We start from the raw sequence: 20000 nt of genomic DNA on the forward strand, positions 1-20000 counted from the left end.
CTCTCTTATTCACTCCCTCCACCCGCTAGTAAGGTGGTCCCCGTACGCGGGGACCACATACCTGCAAACGAACGCTTTTAAAAGGGAGGGCAGAGCCCAAGAACAGGTCGTTAAAATGTAATGACATTGTTGTTTTTAATGCTCGGCTCTTTAAAACGGGCCCTTTCGTCTTCCTCGAGCCTGCCCGCTACTTTTGCCGCTACCAGCTTTCTTTCTCTCTCTTTCTCTCTCTCTCCCTCCCTCCCTCTTTTCCTCTTCCTCTTTTCGTGAGAGGTCGAACGTGCGACAAATCGCGAATTCTTTTTTCTTCTTTTTTATTTCTCTTTTATCTCTCTTCGTCTTCCTTAAATGCACGGTGCCATGGTTTTCTTCTTTCGGTGTCGAATTCGCTTGTAAGAAAAAGTCAGAAAGTTGAAAGATTTCGTGGAAAAATGTATATCCCAAGTCTCCTCTCTTTCCTTGTATAATCGTGCGATCGAAAAATCGATCACGTTTTGTACGCACCTGATGATATCCTTTTAAATCATTTTGCGATTAGATCTGACATATTTCTTGTCTCTTAACGATAAGCGACATAAACACGTTGCGATGTAAGGTGACTCATATCAAGGAGATTTCGTTCTTGGTTTCTTTTCGTGAATGACGACCCGTTACTTCGGTACCGTGGATGGACATGAGATATCTCGAGAGGGCTGATGACGAAGCTACTTTCTTTACTCTTACGCTGTTCACCATGACCTTAGGGATATCGGTATACAACGTAAAGTATGCTCTGTAGTATGTATATGTTTACAAAGAGTTATAAGATACTTACGAACAAAACATTTGACCACATTATTATAATATCATTCATGTAATAAACAAATTTTTTTTGACTTTGAACGATCTTGATTTTTTTTTCGTTTCATTTTGTTTTTTTTCTTTTCTTTTTTTTTGCAATCATAATCGACTGATATTTAACGAAAAAAATGTAAGTATTAATTTTTCAAGTATTAATAATTTTATGAGATCGATACGGATTTTGGTATTTTATTTGTTTATAAATTAGAAAAGTTTCTATGGTATAAAAAAGGCGCGAAAAGGTGTCGAAGGTACGGTAGCAGGAGGGACATAAAATAATTTCAGCAACGTCGGACTACCTGTGGTTTTAAAAAGAAATGTCTCGCGCCGTGAGAGATAATTAACTACAGACCACCCTTTAGGAATGAGACCGGTTAACGTTATTCCGAATGATTATGAGACGAAGTAACATGTCCAATAACGAAGACACTCTCGGGAGTGAGTGTCCGTTATAAAAATCCTTCGAGCACACGTTTCTCTCGCGTAGATATATATCGAGATTCTTCGTCTTCTGTTTGCTTTATGAGACATATCTCAAAAATGAATGACCATGATGGTTACATACATACATACATACATACATACATACATACACACATAGACGCACACACATCGACAGAACGATTTATAAAAAGGACTCGGTATAATTATTAGTTATATTTTCGAAAAACGCTCGATTAATTCGGCCAATGATAGGGCCAATCGCGAAAGGTCTCCATTAAATAGGATACGATTGTAGGTTCGCTACCGCGCAACAGTTTAGCGTGGAACTTAAACTCTTGCGTCTATGAAGAGCTATCATTAACTCAAGAATAGGGTCTAGTATTAGGATTAGCGGCCGAAACGTTTTGGATAACTTGCTTCTGGGCTACTCTCATCTCCTCGAGCCTTGCTTGGGTGTCCCATATCTCGTTGGTGAGATCCCGACAGCTTGAAGGATCTCGCTTGAGAGATTGTGATACTTTTCAAATGATCAGCTGACTTTCCGAAGATGATTTAATGGACTTTGATTTAATGGATCCAACGTATTTATCTATATACGTACGTACTTACTACTTAGATGTATATATTATTCAGCTTACGCGTATCAATGTATCTTTTCAAAGAACTCTCTCGTTTAATTCCCATCAAGGATATAACGTCTACTTTCTATGCGCTGCCTCTCCGATCGAAAGACTCTTACAAAACGATCAGCGTAATGACAACGCTTGGTGGTACGTGACGTGGAAGATTTTCTATGCCCGAAGAAATCCTACCGAACGTTCTTGATCGAATGCACTATTCTTACGTTGGTTACAAAAGTATAAAGAAGAACATAGAAAAATCGATTTGTAAAATTTCTTAATGCTTTTATGTCAGATTAAGAATGAGGTAAGAGAAAGAGAGACAGACAGATAGAGAGAGAGAGAGAGAGAGAGAGAGAGAGAGAGAGAAAGATAGATAGATAGATAGAGAAAGAGAGAGAGAGAGAGAGAGAGAGAGAGAGAAAGAGAGAGAGAAAGAGAGAGGGAAAGAGACTCAGCGATGGACGCACAAGCAGCCTTGGCTTTTCTCAAGTTACTGTCACTCACCTCGGTATACGGCAGCGACGTCGCAAACGCGTACTACGCACCAAGCAAGAGAAGATCTACGCGTGTATTCAAGATAGATCTTTCGTTAAATTGCAAATAATGATAATAATAATAATAATAATAATTATTATTATTATTATAATAATTATTATTATTATAACAGCAATAATAACAAGAAGAAGAAGAAGAAGAAAAAGAAGAAGAAAAAAAGAAGAAGAAGAAGAAGAAGAAGAAGATGAAATAGCACGCACTTTAATAAAAGCGCTCGTCTCGCGTAACCGCGCGATTCGAGACGTACGATGATAAGTTAGGACTTTGTTGATAACGGTCAAGGAGTTACACTCGTCAAGGAAAATCCGTACCTTTTTTGGCTCGAAAGACCGAGGCCGATACGAGGCTGAGCCGAACCGAGCTGAGCTGAGCACGAAACTGTGCTGCCGATCTCTCGTGTTCCGTTCTCCTCCACCTCCTTCTTCACCTCCTCCTCTTCTTCCTCCTCCTCCACCACCTCCTCCTCCTCAACCACTACCAGCGTCTCCTTCAGCTTCTCCTTCTACTCAGTACGTTCGGTTCCGCGCCGTTCCCGTTCCGTTCTCTTTCATCCTCACTCTCTCTCTCTCTCTCTTTCTCTCTCTCCCCCTCTCCCTTCTCCCATCTCTCTTTCTCTCTCACTCTCTCTCTCTCTTTTTCTCTCCTTCATGTTTTCTTTCTCCTTCTTTCTTTCTCTCACTCGCAGAGCTCTCGAGGTATCCTCGAGAAAACAGAGAAAGACGGAGACCGGTGGGGGAAGGTTGAGGAGGGAGGAAGAGAAAAAAAGAGAGAGAGGTAAAAGGAGGGATCAACCGTGAGCAAGAGAGATCTTTGACTACCTCTACCCGATGTAGTCGTGTGTACTGTAAAAAGCAAGATCGCCCGAGGCCTTACACCTCGAACCAGTAAAACTTGTCGTCTGCTAGTGCTAAAGTGCGTTCGCCGTAAGCTTCACTCGATTTGCTACTTCGAAACGAGCAGGAAGATGAGGAGGAGGAGCAAGAGGAAAAGGAGGAGGAGGAGGTGACGAAGACCGAGAATGGGAAACGTCACCGGATCCCAAACTCGTTAATGGCGAACTCTTCTAAGGACTTTACACCCGAACGTAGTGTAATTCTTACTTTCTTCTTTCTTCTTCCTCTTTCTACGATTTGGCATTTTAATCGATACTTCCGGAATTACTATAAAGAAGAATGTTATTATGTACTCGGAACTTTATTTTAAAGGATTATAACTTTTTAATGCGAAGTAATACATTTATTGATTTTAGGCACAAAGAAATTAGATTAAGTACAACATATATGGACATCGAGCATATAATATTCTTTGGTATATACTTATTTTTACTAATTTGATTATTAATTATTTTATTTCTTTGGTTTTTAATGTTGTAAATTATAGTTTTCTTTTTTGTTTGTGACAAATTTTTTCAATGTGATGGCACCATTGCAATACCAGTAGTATTCACAAAGCAGATCATTGAACGTACCTATCACCATCGGCAAGAGGTCATAGATTGTATTAAAAGTTTGTAGGGTAATCTTTAGTTAACGGCTTCTGTCACGTTAACCGCGATTGGTCCTAAAACCGTTAACAGATACTCCCGCAATCTCATACATTTACTTAAGCTGTTTACGTCGGACGAGCTACCCCATATAATGATACCATCCCCACCGTTTATCACTATCTCTTGGAAAGTCTTTTTCACATCGGTCTATGAAAATACAGAAATCAAATATTAGAAAATATAAAAATCTTTAATAATTAAGAAAGGACAGAGGATTCGTTTTAGTTTGGTTTTGGATAGCATAATATTCTAAATTTCAAGATAAGATAATACTAACCTCGGTAAGAAAAGCATTCGTTTCGTCTTGATACACGTACCACCAATAAGAGAACACTTTCGGTGAATGCTTTAAATTGTTCGAGATCCTAACAGCTTCTTTTACTCTTCCTTGCACTAAACCAATTCTTTGATCAGGGGTCAGTTCACGTCTAACGTAAACGGATGGTAGAAGTACATTTTGATTATTGAACAGCCACGACATCCTACGTGAGAAAGGTATGGTCTTTTAAACAAACGATTAGATAACAGATAGAGAGCAAATTCATTGACCTACTCTATTTTCCAGTACGAAATAATTGACATTGATCTTGTTAAACATACGCATGTATTCGATCATTTGCTTTTTATAAGAATCTCAGGCTAATTCTTTTGATCGAGTACTCATAAATTATAGGAAACACGCGTGAACTTTCAGAAAAATTTATCGCATGTTATATAAAATGAAAAAAAAAAATTAATGATATAAACTTAATAAAATTATAATCGTTGATGTATCGAGCAAAATAAATAAATTTTTTATATATGTAATTTTAATAATATTAATAATTTTAATAGTATTTCTAATCTCGTACTCGTCGTTCTCGCGCATCGCTGTAACGTCACAATCAGGGACGAAATTAGTAGGCGACATATTAAAGCAATAGGGATATCCATAATAACCCCAATCAGCCTGCTTCCTAGTCTTTTTGGCCAATTTCAAAGTTTCTTCCATGAAAAGTCTGGCATATTTTTCGAACCTCTTCGATGCCTCCAATTCGATCATCTTTTTATTCCAGAATGGATGTTCTTTGCGAACTAAATCTATTGAAAAATTCTTATATATCTTCATATTGCCCCAATTTTGTCGGAAGATCGGTCTCCATCTTTCAAAGTCGATTACACCGATACCACTGAAGTTTCTATTTGGATATGTTTTATCCAAATGTTCGATAAATCTTTGAAGATGTATCGTTATGTTACCTTCTTGAGGAACTCCACCGTTTCTTATCTTATATTTGCCTAAACAATATGTAAGATTTACACATGTAAGATTCATTTTATCGATGCAACGATACCTGTTGTAGAAAAATTCAAAGAAATCTTCGATGTCGATATTATTGAAAAAATTTATCCATATACGATAGAGATAAATCGTAAAGCAAAATGTTACCATATTTGAGTGGCAATAACGCCGGGAATTCTCCAGGATCATAAAAAATTGCTATCTTGTCTCCCTGGAAATTGTCCTTAGAATTATGTTTTATATTAAAATTTGTCACCTCGTCGAAATAGAGACCATATTGATGACACATAAAGGTAGGAACGTTCCAATAAATGTTGAAGACTCTTTTCGGTCTCTCGGATTTTTCGCAATTCGATCTGGAAAAATTAGGCGGGAGATGTCATCGGTGGTAATATTATATACTGACTCGGGCGACAATGACACATATTAGATAAGATACACAGATGTATTTGAACTTGAATTCATCTCTCTTTCTCTCTCTTTCTTTCTTTCTTTCTTTCTATATATATATATATAAGCATATATATAAAACCATATATATATATACAAAATTCGAAAGTTAAAATAGAATACCAGGATAACGGGCGTTACATTTAATTCGAAAGAAATTTAACTATATTTTTTAATTTCGAAGAAGCTATGTAAAAGAGACTAAAATAAACTTATTAGCGTATTGATCGATTACACCGCAGGAAAACTAGGTCAGTCATAAAATGATCTATTGTGATAATATAACTCCCATAGATAAGATGAATGAAAAAGAAAAAAATTTGTAAGCGCCACACTCATTGTGTTCTTTTTCTTTTTCCTTTCACTTTTACTTTTTTTTTCTTTTCTTTTTTGTTCTTTTTCCATTTTATCTTTTTTCTTTTTTCTGTTTTTTATTTTCTTTTTTTTTTTTTTTTTCTTTAATTAGACAATACCCGCAAGAGTTGCCGTTCACTAAGGGCTGAAGAAAAAAAAGAAAAAGGGTCACTAGGAGCATGATTTAGTAAGGACAATCGTGCTGATACTGATAATTGTCCGTTCAATAATGAGACTCTCATATGTGTTATCAATTCTAAAGGAACTTTATCTCTCTTTCTCTTTCTCTCTCTCTCTCTTTTCTCTTTTTTCCTCTATTTAATTCCACGTCGAGTGAGTCACACTATGATCGATCGATCCTTGCGATGCTCCCGTACTGCGTTCTCGTGTATAGAAAAACGTTAACGACGATAGTACACCAGAAGTGCGACTGAATTCCGCTCGATTTCACACCACTATTTATTCCGCATCGTGTCTGTGTGTCTTGTGTTCCCCACCTACGTGCTTCTACCAGTGACTCGAAGCGTTATCTCTTACTCCGGGCTATTGTTTGACGTTTTTTCGTGTTTCCGCATATTTCTTTTTTCCTCTTATATTCTCCTTTCTCGCCTCTCTTTCCTTCCCTTTCCATTATCGATGGCACGTCGACGTCGCTAAGGGTGACCTTTACGATGCTTCGAAAGAAGAAGAGGGTTGTTGTTCAAGCATGAACGAAAGCAAATCTCTCTCTCTCTCTCTCTTTCTCTCCCTCTCTCTTTCTCTCTCTATCTATCTCTTTTTCTTTTTTACTTTCACATTTTGCGAGCCGCATCCAAATCGATCGTTAAGGGTCCATCTTTTTCTACTACGCAAAAAGGATTACAAGATTTTGCAAGTATATGACCCTCGAGTCAATGATACTTGCCATTATCTTATCGAGGAGTCGCAAGTGTGCCAATGTCTGTGAATCGAAATAAAATTGTACATACAATCGAGAACACGAACTAAGATAATTTTACGATTTAAGGGGATTATTGTCGAATGAAGGATACTCGTTTATCACAAATACTTTACATTTTGTATTTAGGTAAACTTTTATGTTATGAATGTATATAGGACGTGACAAGTTGAAATAAAAATATTGTATGCGGTAACTTATGGTCGCAGTTAATGCTTCTAATTATAATAACGAGTTCATTGAATAAAATAATACTTCAGTATGAAATTGTAATATTTTTTTACACGTCAACAAAACGTTAAAACTAACAATGTTAAGATTGATTAGATATCCGTACGACTAGATATCTAGTATAAAACGTTCTATATTATGGAAGTAGTAAAAATATTCTTCGTTTATTACATGTAGAACAGTGTTTGAGGAAGTCATAAACCATGTACTTCGTATTTTTTATATCGGCTATAGCGATATTTTCTTTATTTCTTTTCTTCTCTTTTTTTTTTTTTATATATTCCCAACGTCGTATAATTTTTAACGACGGTCAGTTTAAAATACACGTCGGTAGATATAATCGACGTTAGGAACTTTATATCATAATTAAATTTATAATTCGTACCTCGTTAGACTCCATATTTCATTAGATAAAAAACATTCGTTTCGTTTGTCGCACATTTTATCATTTTATAATAATGCATTTGACATAATCAGATTGAATTAACTTTACTCGAATATTTTTATGATTCGATAATATACGATATATATACGATTTAATCGATCGTTTACTTAGATTTTATAAAAAATACAATTTGGCTGCGGTGAGACATTTTTCTTTTCTTTTTCTTTTTTTTTTTGTTCTTTTCTTTGCTTTTCCTTTCACTTTTTCTTTCTTTTCTTTTTGTCAACGGCACGGGGAATAAATACTTATCGACGGATGTGGATTATTATCGTTGTAGACTAACGTTTGTTGTGCCTACGAACTCGTCGGAGGATGTGTCTGGTAGCATCCTATCTAAATAGAATGCAAATGTTAAGCCGGCTAATTGTGACAGAAACATAGTTTCGTTCCTTTTATCTTGAGAAGAAGGCCTTGCATGTCGACCGTCGGAGTTCTTCGAGACGGGCGTTTTTATCTAGAGCGGCAGTTACAAAGAAAAACTTTTCTCTGTTAAGAGAATGTGTCCGTGAGTTATATAGTTTTCTCTTTGCGTGTGTGTGTGTGTGTGTGTATTTGCTTGTTGGACAATTATAAAAGACGAGTTAATTTTTATAAGAGAAAAAAAATAATACGTCAAGTTGTCGCAATAAATGGTGCAATGAATCAATGAAACATAAATCGTATTTTCGATTTATTCAATAATCGAATGTAATTTATTCAATAATCGAACAATTACGTTCGATCTTCCTTCTATTTATTATAATAAGAGCGAATTTTGATTCTAAATGAAATTGAAAAAAGAAAAAAAGAAAAGAAAAAAAGAAATAGATTAAATTAAGCTAAATAAGATTAAATTAAATATTCAAATAAATACCGAGTTAAATCGACATTTCGAAATTTTTCATCTTTTGTTCTTTCTTTCATTTTCTCATCGTTATCTTATCGTTGATGGATAACTCACAGTGACCGTGCGATCGATCAAACTGAGTTCCGGAAGAAGGACGTATAATTTTAAAGGATAAAAATATTTCATCTGTTAACATCAAGAACTTTTACATTTGTCATCGATTCTTGTAAGAAAAACGAAAGATAAAGAAAAAAAAAATAAATAAATAATAAATAAATAATTAAAGAAAGAAAGTAACGAGAAGAGAAAAGAGAGATATTTCATCAATGAATCTTATTTTAATTCTTTTTTTTCGTTCTTATCTTAACATTGACATTCTTATCATGATACTCATTGTCATCTATCTTGACTAAGAAGGTGCAAAGGAAAGATAATTCTCTTGAAAAAGTTAGATCGCACTCTAGTTGTTTACGTTCTCATCCTTTGCGTGGTTCGGTCAAGTTACTAACGTTATGATACTTATCTGGATTGCTTGAATCACGCACATATACATATATACATTCGCTTTAGCACATGCAATATTTTCTCTACATCATACCGATCTTGACCCTGTCTTTGTCATCTTTTGTCGAGTACCAAGGACGTAGGAAAAAATGATATCCGAAAGCATTAATAAATCGAGTTACAATCTTGAAAGATTTTTCCACACGCATTTATTCAACCTTCCTCCATCTTTCTCCGCTGTTATTTAACGTTCATTTTGTTTTTTTTTTTTTTTTTTACTTCTTTTTTATTATCCTTTGTAATCGCGGAAATATTAGAAGTTTCGCACTCCTCTTCATTTTTTTTTCGTCGTTCATATTCTTACGTGTATATCAAATATCGCCATGTTTCTTTCTCTTATATTCCAGTTAATAATATATTGATCTACAAGTCTATTGGAATATTCGGACTTCATATTTGAACAACGCCAATTGTATAAGTAATATTAGAGATTACTACCGCCAATACCAAATTTCAGAATTTCCAATCCATTAAATTTAATGCATCGAATACATCGAAATCCAATATATGTATATATATGTATATATTTATACATATATTGACAAAAATATTGTTCAATAAAATAATTTTTTTTCAATATAATAATATAATTCAATATAATAATAATTTTTACAATATTTTTGAATCTTGATTTCTTATGTATATACAAAACATTTGTTATCTTCACCATTTTTTTATCGGTAAAATAAATTCAAAAATTAGAGAAAAAATATAATAAAAGTGAGATATAAATATAAATCAAATGCTGGTTATGTAAGCATAGAATAGTTGGATTAGGGAAATGAAACCGGACTAAACATTCGTTTTTTTCTGTCTCTAGCATGACAGTGACATTCTATACATCTTCGTGGTTATAATTTTCTAAAAATGGGTATGTACTTTAGCAATCTGTTTTTTATTTGTTATTTGAAATTTGTATACGTAATAATAATTATCATTTCAAAATATTGTTCGATAATCAAATCTAAGTATGCCATCATAGATTTCAATATAATTTTTTGATAGCAGAGATAATCTTATTTACTGATTGCATACTTCAAAAATTAATAAGACTTTTGTATTGTTTTTTATCAATATTTTTAGCGAGCTTTTATTGCATATTATAAATACTTCCACATCGATTTGTATCAACTTTATTCAAATATCAGAAGTAATCTAAAGATTTTTTTCTTTACTATGTCTTTGTATCATTATAATTTTCACTCGTGGAATGTACTGTCTGTTTTCTTACGATTTTTTTTTTGTTCTTAAAATCAAAAACAAGAGATAGAATTGAGCGTTTCGATAACAGACAAGATATTTAATAGTACGCATACACAAAAATTATATTTATAGTTTTAAAAGATTACATAATGTCATTTATTTAAGTTATGACATTTTTATTGCAGTTAAAAAGTATGTATATGTTTACTAATAACCATCTTTTTTACTTTTTTCTACTCACTTTCCTTCACTGTCAAGAGCTCTCGTAGTATTCTCGACACAAAACAAAGAAAGATGCATGATTGTCAAGAGAGAGTTGAAGAGGGACAAAGGGAAAGAATGAGAGAAAGAGAGACAGAGAGAGATAAAACGGTAGATCATCCGTGAGCAAAAGAGATCTTTGACTACCTGTACTCGATGTAATCATGTGTAAAAAACGAAATTGCCTGAGATCTTACACCTCGGACAAGTAAAACTTGCCTGTTAGTGCTAAAGTATATTCGTTGTAAATTTCGCTCGATTTGCTACTTCGAAATGAACAGGAAGAAGTGAAGGATGGGAAAGAGAAAGAGGAAGGGGAGGAAAAAGTGACGAAGATCGAGAATCGTGATAGTGATCCGAACTCATTAATAGTTAAACGCTCTTAATGACTTCATACCCGTATGTAGTATTTCTTAATTTCGTCTTTCTTTTTCTTTTTAAGATTATTATTTTAATTAATACTTCCGGAATTATTGTGACGAAGAATATTGTTACGTACTTGGAATATTATTTTAAAGGATTATGCATCATTCTTAATGCGAAGTAATACATTTATTGGTTTTAGTCACAAAGGAATTAGATTAAGTACATATATGGACATTAGACACATAATATTTTTTGATATATACTTATTTTTACTAATTTAATTATTAATTATTTTCTTACTTTGATTATTAATGTTATGATCTTGTAAATTACAGTTTTATTTTTTGTCTGTGACAAATCTTTTCAATGTGATGGTATCGTTGCAATAAGAGTAATATTTACAAAGCAGATCATTGAACGCACCCTATCACCATCGGTAATAGGTTATAGATCGTATTAAAAGTTTAATGGTGTTCTTTTTTTGACAGCTTCCATCACTTTAAAAGCGATTGGTCCCAAAATCGTCGATAAGTACTGTTCCAATTTTTCACATTTCTTTTTGTTGTTTAAGTCATGCATGACACCCCATATAATAATACCATCCCCACCATTAATAAGAATTTCTTGGAAAGTATTTTTCACGTCGGTCTATGAAAATATAAAAATCGAATACAAGAAAGTATAAAATCTTTAATAACTGAGAAGTTAAAAGGATACGATTTAATTTGGTTTTTATAAGCATGATATTTTAAATTTCGAAATAAAATACTACTAACCTCGGTAAGAAAAGTGTCCATTTTATCTTCATATGCGTACCACCAATAAGATAGTACTTTAGGTAAATGTTCAAATTTTTTTGAGATTCTAACAGCTTCTTTCACGTTTCCTCGTACTAGACCAATTTTTTCCTCTGGTTTTAGAACATGTTTCACATAGACGGATGGCAAAAGTACGTCTTGATACTTGAACAGCCACGATAGCCTGTATGAGAAACATACGATCTTTTAAATGAACGATTAGATAACATAGAATAGGAAGCTAAATTATTGACATACTTTAACTTTCAATAGGAAATAATTGACATTGACTTTGTTAATCATAGACCGTTTGTTTTTTATAAGAATCTCACGCTAATCGTTTGTTCAAGTACTGATAAATATCATGGGAAATAAGTGCAAATTACTCAAACATATTTATCATATGTTGAATGAAAAAAATAAAAAATTAATAATATAAGTTTAATAAAATCATAATTGTTGATCGATCGTATGAAATGAATTAACTTATTCCAATCAAATATTTCTAATCTCGTACTTGTCGTTCTCGTTCATCGCTAGAGCGTCACAATCAAAGCTAGGATTACCAGTTGAAGCAGTAGGACAATAGGGATACCCGTGATAACCCCATTTATTCTTATCCCTAATATTCTTCGCCAATTTTAAAGTTTTTTCCATAAATATTCTGGCAGATTTTTCGAATCTATTCGACGCTTCCGTTTCGATCATCGATTTATCCCATTTTGGATGTTCCTTGCGAACAAGATCTATGGAAACCTCCTTAATTATCTTTAAATTATTCACATTGCGTCGAAAGATTGGTCTCCATTTATTAAAGTTTATCACACCAATACCACCGGAAATTTTCTTTGGATATATTTCATCTAATTCTTTGGTAAATTGTTGGAGATGAACTGTGATGTTACCTTTTTGAGGAACTCCTTCGTTTCTTATGTCATATGTACCTAAATAATTATCTAATAAGATTTTACAATCGATCGAAGTAAAGATATTTAAAGGGGAATTTAAAGATATTTTCAATACGAATATCGTACCTTAAAATTTATCTAAAATAGAGATAAAAATGAAAAGTAAAAGATTACCATTTTTGAGTGGCACCATAGCAGGAAAATTTCCAGGATCATAAAAGAGTGATATCGTTTCACCGCGATAATTTCCCTTAGAATTATATTTGATATCAAATTTTGTCAACTCATTGAAGTAGACGCCATGCTGATGACAAACATAGGTAGGAACGTTCCAATAAATGTTAAAGATTTTTTTCGGCCAATTCGTTCTGAAAAAGTTAAATGAGGGGATGGATATCATCGGTGGTGATATTATATACTGACTACAGGGACAACGACACATATTAGATAAGATACACCGATGTGTTTGAACTTGAACTCATCCTTTCACTCTCTTTTTTCCGTCTATATATATAATTTTATAAGTATATAAAATTCCAAAACTAAAATAGAATAGATAGCCCGTTTTATAATTAATTCAAAACAGATTCAATTATACTTTCCACTTTCGAACAGGCTATGAAAAAGAGATTGAAATAAACTTATTAACATATCGATTAATCAAGCTGGAGGAAAACCAAGATCATCCATAAAATGATCTATTGTGATAATATAAATCTCGTAGATATCGTTCGATGAAAAAGAAAAGAAAAAGAAAACTTGCTAGTACTATTCTTTGCATTCTTTCTTTCTTTTATTCTTTCGTTAGACAGTAGCTACCTGTTTAAATTGCCGTTCACTAAGGGATGAAGTAAGTAAAGAAAAAGGATCACTAGGAGCATGATTTAGTAAGGTCAATCCAGATAATTTTAATAACTATACGTTCGCTAAACGAGCCTCTCACATATTATCAATTTCTTTTTCTATTTAAATTCCACGTTGTTCGAATTATATTACGATCGATCGATCCTTGCAATTCTTCCGTAATAAGTTCTAGTCTATAGAAAAACGTTAACGATGATAGTACACCAGAACTGCGACTGAATTCCGCATGATTTCGGGCCAGTATTTATCCCGCATCGTGTCTTATATTCCCCACCTACGTACTTCTATCAGTGACACACGAAGCGTTATCTCTTGTTCCGGGATATTGTATATTTTTTTCTTGTTTCCGCATCCTTTTTTTTTATCCTCTCATATTATACTTTCTCTTCTCTTTTCCTTTCCATTATCAATGGCACGTTAAGAGCGACTCTCTCTACGTTTCCTAAGTTTCAAAAGAGCAAAAGGGTTGTTCGTGGATGCACGAGAGTAAACATATTTCTCTCTCTTTCTACTTTATTTCGCGTAATACTCTCACGTTTTGCAAGCCGTATTCAAATTTATCGTTAAGAGTTGGCCTTTTTCTATTCCCAAAGGAATTACAGAGTCCGCAATAGTATAACCTTCGTGTCAATGATATTTGCGTTATATTATCGAGCAATTGCAAGTGTACCAATGACTGCGAATCTAAATAGTATTGTAAATATAAGCGAGAGCACGAAATATGATAACTTTATGGATCGCACACGATTTAACGGGGGATTATTACCAAACGAAGGATATTCGCTTATCGTGAATACTTTCACATGTGTGTTTAAGTGAACTCTGTTATGTATATACGTATATACATGTAAATATAACGTATATATAACTAGATGAAATAAAAATGGTGTATGTGTTAACTTAGGGTAGCAGTTAAATTTGCAAATTATAACGTTTCTATTAAAAATAATAAAATATGTTAATATGAAATTTTCTTACATAACAACAGTATTTTCTTAGATAAATAAAACGTCAAAGACATGAATATTAATATTGACTTGATACCCGCAGAATACAATATAATTATAAACACGGAAGTAGTAAAAGTACTTTTCCTCTGTTTATTACATGTGTTACAATGTTCGAAGAAGTTATAAACTACGTACTGCGTATTTTTTATATCGGTTATGGCGACATTTTTTTTTCTTCTTTATATATATATATATATATATATATATATATATATATATATATATATATATATATATATATTTCCAATGTCGTATAATTTTTAACGATTGTTCTTTTTAAAACATTTGTCGATAAATAATCAATGATACTAGTTTTATATCATAATTTGATTTATAATCTGCACCTTGTTAGACTTCATATTTTATTAGGTGAAAAAACATTCGTATCGTTTGTTGCACGTTTTATCATTTTATAATAACGCGTTTGACATAATCCTAATTGAATTAATCCCATCAAATATTCTTCTAATGATTCGATAATATTTGATATTTATACGATTTAATAATCGATCAGATTAGATAGAAATACAATTTGGATGTGATGAGACAATTTTTATTTTTTTTTTATTTTATTTATTTTATTTTATTTTTTTTTTTCATCGGTCGCCGGTATGAATAATAAATATTTATTGACGGATGTGTATTATTATCGGTGTAAATTAATGTTTGTTATGCCTACGAACTTATCGGAGGATGTGTGCCTGCTAACATCCTATCTAAATAGAATACAAATGTTAAGTCAGCTAATTGTGACAGAAACATAGTTTCTTCTCTTTTATCTTGAGAAGAAGGCCTTGCATGTCGACCGTCGGAGTTCTTCGAGACGGTCGTTTTTATCTAGAGCGGCAGTTACAAAGAAAAACTTTTTCTCTGTTGAGAGAGCATATCCGTGAGTTATACAGTTTTCTGCGTATATGGAGGGGGGAGGGGAGGGAGATGTGGTGGGATTGTGTGCGTGTGCCTGTTGAACAATCATAGAAGATGAGTTAAATTTTTTAACAAAAAAAGAAAAAAAAAAAAAGAGAGAAGAAAAAAAGAAAAAAAAAAACAACGCGCCGAGAAGTACAATAATGTCGTGATAAATGAATAAAATATAATATATAAATCGTATTTGCGGCTGACATATCAACGATCGAATGTAATTCTTTACTCGTTGGATCAATTCGTAAAGTGTTTTCTTTTTCTTTTTTTTTTTGTTATATGTTTTTAAATGTAATTAAAAAAGAAAAAAAGAAGAAATAGATGAAAGTAAGCAATGACATGCGGGATAAATGTCGAGTTTTCCGAAAGTTGACATCTTTTGTCCATTCTTTTGTCTTCTCGAAGCTATCTTATCGTCGATGGGTAGCAGAGAATTGTCGGTGAAATTGATCAAGCTAAGTATAGGAAAAAGGACGGGTAGCTTTTTAAGGATAAAAATATTTCATGTATTAATGTAAAAACATTTTACATTTGTGATCGATCATTGTAAGAAAAAAAGAAAGATAAAGAAAGGAAGAAAGAAAATAAATAATTAAAAAAGAAGGTAACGAGAAGAGAAAAGAGGGATACTTTGCCGACGAATCTCATTTTATTGTAATTCTTTTTTTTTTTTTTTTTTGTTGTTTTTCATTCTTACCTTGACATACGCATTATCATCTATCTTGTCAAGAAGGTGCAAAGGAAACATAGTTCTCTCGAAGAAGTTAGATCGCATCCTAGTTGTTTATGTTCTCACCCTTTGCGTGGGTCGGTCAAGTTACTAAAGTTACGATACTTATCTACATTGCTCGAATCACGCACATAATATACGTATATACACTCGCGTTGGCGCATGCAATATTCTCTCTACACCGTACTGATCTTGACCATGTCCCTGTCTCGTCATGTCCGAGTATCAAGGACGTTGGAAAGAATGATATTCGAAATTACTGAGAGATCGACTCACAGTATCGAAAGATTTTTTCACACGTATTTATTCAACCCTCCTCCCTCTTCTTCCGCTGTTATTTTAACGTTCATTTGCTCGCTATTTTTTTTTGTTTTGTTTCTTTTTTTTATTTTTTCTTTTTTCTTTTATTATCCTTTGTAATCGCGGAAATATTAGAGGTTCCGCACTCCTCTTCATTTTCTTTTTTTTTTTTTTTGCATCGTTTTATATTCTTACGTGTGCATCTCATATTGCCATATTTCTTTCTCGTCACTCACACTCTTGCATTCTTTTCTTTCACTCACGCAAGCTTACAATCGTTTTATATTCTAGTCAACAACATGTTGATCTAGAAGTCTACTGGAGCACCAAACCAATTTTTCCAGGCGTCATACTTGGACAACGCCAGTTGTATAAATAATATTGGAGATTACCATCGCCAATACCAAATTTTAAAGGTTCCAAGAACTCCTTATTATCCATCAAGTCCAGAGCATTAAATACGTCGAAGCCCAACTGTATAAAATAATTTTTCTTTAACAATAGGATTTTTCTAAACAATAGGATACGATGAAAGATGTTTAGACTTACGTTACGGGCTGATATAAGAGCATCGGTCATAAGCTCGAGCCATGGAGTGACGGTGGAGACATTGTAAAAACTATATGCGGCTTTTAAAGTCTTATGTGCTTGATGATGCATTATTGAACTTGGTAATGTGTAATAGCTAACCATATCCGTAATTTTACCATCATTTTCTACTACAAAAGTATTGATCATGCCATTTTGTGGAAGGAACCAATGTTGAAATTCCTCGATTGTAAAAATCGGTGCCAGATCAAATTTTTCTAAGTACTGAAACATACGATGTATATACATATATACATATATATATATATATATATATATATATATATATATATATATATTGTTTTTTTTTCCATTTATATACTATTAAGAAATATTGATTGAAATATCGAAACTCACATCACTTAAAATTTTGTGAGCTTGTGGAATATCTGTATAAACAAGCTTCCTAAATCCAGGCACCTTGGTGTTCTCTGGCAGTTTATACAGTTTTAATGTTCTTTGCATAGTCATGTTACGCGAGAGATGAGAAAATTTAATTTCAATAAGCTTCTTTGGATTAAGCGATCGATGCCAATATCTAAGCATAATAATGAATATGAATTTCATAGAAATAAAATACGTGTATACATTTGAAAAAAAATGTTTATTTATTAGTAATGAAATACCTGCAAGTTGCAACTGGTTTTGGTAATACAACTCCAGCAGTATACACAGCCTGAAATATTCCTTGAAGATTTACTCTCCTTGTAATTTCTCGTATCAGAACAGGAGCAACCCTTTTGGATCTTAATTTCTTATGTACGCACAAGAAATTTATTTCAACCATCTTTTTAGTACTAAAATAAATTGAAGAATTAGAGAAGAAATACAATAAAATTGATTTAACTATTGTATGCTCACTGGTTATAAATGCGTAGAGTAGCTGGAATAGCGGAAATAAAACCGACTAGACGTCCGCTTTTGCTAACTCTAACACCGCAGTGCCATTCTTTACACCATCCTGGTGGTTGTAATGCCCTAAAAATCCATAGATATTCCAGTAATCATCTTTTTTATTATTTATAAGTTTTATATGTAATAATAATGACCATTTCAAAAATATAGGTGGATAATCAAATCTAAACATCGCATCGTCGTCTTCTACATAGTTTTCTGATAGCAGAGAATATAATTCTGCTAATACCAAAGGATCATCAAGGTTTAATGTATCCCATTGAAAACCTTCTGGCAACGAATAAGGTTCTGCCCTTATGGAAGTTTTATCAGGTTCAATTGGTTCATTGCACATAATTTTTTCATCTAAAATTTTATGATGACAAAATTACTTTACATACGTACTTACTTTAATTATAAACATTTTTTCCAAACCTACCCATTTTAGGTACTGGTTGGGTACTCCAAAATTGATAAGGCTTTTGCATTGCTTCTTCTTGAGTTTTGGCAGGCTTTTGTTGCATATTAAATACTTCCATAGCCATTTGTATCTCCTTTATGGAGATATTACAAGCACTGTGAAGATTTTTTTCTTCACTGTGTCCTGCATTATTGTGATTTTCACTCGTGGAATGTACTGGTTGTTTCTTTTTCTTACGGTTCCTTTTCTTAGAACTAGACACATGAGATAGAATTTAACGTTTCAATATCAAGATAAGATATTTAACAGCACGTAGACAAATCGATATTTATAAAATTATACGTATAATTTTAATAGATTATATATTTTCAATTAATGACATAGGAATGGAGAAAACTTATGTTGTAGGTAAAAATTATGTACATGTTTATTTATTACTTTATAAATCATAACCAAAGTGTTGGAATGAAAAATAAGTTTTTACAAAGGAAAGATGAAATAATATTGTAAGAAGAGATAATGTTTATTGAAATATTAATCGTTAATGATTATACAGTGGCTGCATTGGAAGGTCTCAGTGTACCGACTGCAAAACTACCGGCCGTCACATCAATTTTTACTTCTAAGTGATCGAAGAAAACAAATGTTGCAATCGAAATAAAAAAATGGCACACGAATTGTACGATAAAGATTGATAACGTACCTTTTGGAATGCCCATCTTTTTCATGAATTTCATCTTTCTTAGCCTCTCGCTCCACGACCTGATTCTTATCCTCCATTTTAATATAGATTTTGTAGCTGCGCACGCGCTATCTTTACTAGCGCCGTCTACATGACTTGAATCTAAAACTTCGAATGAGGCTGATCACATGACCATAGAGATGATTGGCTCTCATTTTCTACAAGGTAAGAATGCTTGATAATGTACATAAAAGTGTGTTCCTTTACAATGAATAACATTTAACAATATGTTTAAATACATTTATTCATTAATTTGTTAATATTTTATTACTATAATAAAAAGAAACTTTTTTAAAGAGAAAACACTTTAATTTGTTGTTCACAATTTATGTAATAATATGATATATCTGAATATTAAAGTTATTAAGCTTACAGTTTGAAAATTTTTTTTTAATACTTCGATATATTTTATACTACAAAACAAAATAAAAATTGTAAAATGTCAAATAATAATATATGAAATATATTTGTAAGTATAAAGAATAATGTGTATAAAATAACATTGATGTTTATTGGACGACGTAAAAGGTAGGAATTTTCATTGACCAATAAGCGACAGCCATTTTTCGCTCTTCAACCAATCAGAATACAAGTTCTAACTCTTAAAGTATTTGATATAGGACTTATCTGCTTTTTTCAAATTAGTGAGGAACATGATCGGTGAGAGAAGAAACATTAATTAATTGTTGGAAAAATGAGGTATGTATATAAATATAATATTAAATATATATAATTATTCATAATAATTATTAAATATAATAATATATATACACATACATATACATATATTATGCTATTAATCTAGTACTATTAATCTATTAATTAATTTGATTATATTATTAATATTATAAGATACATACATACATATACATATGTGTTAGATAATTGATTATTATTT

At 32.5% G+C, this 20000-nt stretch overlaps 4 protein-coding genes and 1 long non-coding RNA gene across 11 annotated transcripts in view; 1 reads left to right on the top strand and 4 right to left on the bottom strand.

Moving 5' to 3' along the window:
* LOC124422299 overlaps positions 1-2953 on the bottom strand; it is a 13415-nt gene extending 10462 nt beyond the window's left edge. The window contains exons 1-2 of one of the 6 annotated variants that reach the window (XM_046958562.1): positions 2774-2953; positions 2412-2467 (exon numbers count right to left, since the gene is read on the bottom strand). Coding sequence is in view for 1 of the 6 variants with exons in the window: in XM_046958557.1 (XP_046814513.1) it covers positions 1923-1968 (46 nt within the window). In the remaining 5 variants the exon portion in view is untranslated. The other 5 variants (XM_046958558.1, XM_046958559.1, XM_046958560.1 and 2 more) reach the window with 5 other exon arrangements.
* A 735-nt stretch (positions 2954-3688) lies between these two features.
* LOC124422298 (hyaluronidase B) lies at positions 3689-6537 on the bottom strand. The gene is made up of 5 exons (XM_046958556.1): positions 6214-6537; positions 5438-5646; positions 4860-5286; positions 4286-4490; positions 3689-4155 (listed from the first exon to the last, which is right to left on the bottom strand). The coding sequence occupies exons 1-5, from the start codon at positions 6273-6275 to the stop codon at positions 3985-3987; spliced, it is 1074 nt and encodes a 357-aa protein (XP_046814512.1). The 5' UTR covers positions 6276-6537; the 3' UTR covers positions 3689-3984.
* Positions 6538-11247: 4710 nt separating this feature from the next.
* Positions 11248-13725, bottom strand: LOC124422373 (hyaluronidase A). Its single transcript, XM_046958741.1, has 5 exons — positions 13452-13725; positions 12807-13000; positions 12242-12668; positions 11704-11908; positions 11248-11575 (listed from the first exon to the last, which is right to left on the bottom strand). Exons 1-5 carry the CDS (start codon positions 13511-13513, stop codon positions 11384-11386), a joined length of 1080 nt encoding a protein of 359 aa, XP_046814697.1. The 5' UTR covers positions 13514-13725; the 3' UTR covers positions 11248-11383.
* Positions 13726-14852: 1127 nt separating this feature from the next.
* LOC124422375 (glycylpeptide N-tetradecanoyltransferase 1) lies at positions 14853-19217 on the bottom strand. Of its 2 annotated transcripts, XR_006941854.1 has the most exons (9): positions 19064-19217; positions 18379-18614; positions 18095-18305; positions 17907-18023; positions 17672-17842; positions 17403-17583; positions 17007-17270; positions 16125-16931; positions 14853-15467 (listed from the first exon to the last, which is right to left on the bottom strand). XR_006941854.1 is itself a non-coding variant. In XM_046958742.1 (8 exons), exons 1-8 carry the CDS (start codon positions 19138-19140, stop codon positions 16773-16775), a joined length of 1416 nt encoding a protein of 471 aa, XP_046814698.1. In that variant the 5' UTR covers positions 19141-19217; the 3' UTR covers positions 16058-16772. The 2 variants fall into 2 exon arrangements, 1 of the variants encoding a protein (XP_046814698.1); XM_046958742.1 differs by lacking the exon at positions 14853-15467 and having other exon boundaries at positions 16058-16931.
* A 265-nt stretch (positions 19218-19482) lies between these two features.
* The window catches only part of LOC124422377, a 2877-nt gene continuing 2359 nt past the window's right edge, over positions 19483-20000 (top strand). The window contains exon 1 of the long non-coding RNA XR_006941855.1: positions 19483-19801. This is a non-coding gene — a long non-coding RNA (uncharacterized LOC124422377). The remainder of the gene's footprint in view (positions 19802-20000) is intronic.

Source organism: Vespa crabro, chromosome 2, assembly GCF_910589235.1.
Source record: "Vespa crabro chromosome 2, iyVesCrab1.2, whole genome shotgun sequence".
NCBI classification, from domain to species: Eukaryota; Metazoa; Arthropoda; class Insecta; order Hymenoptera; family Vespidae; genus Vespa; species Vespa crabro.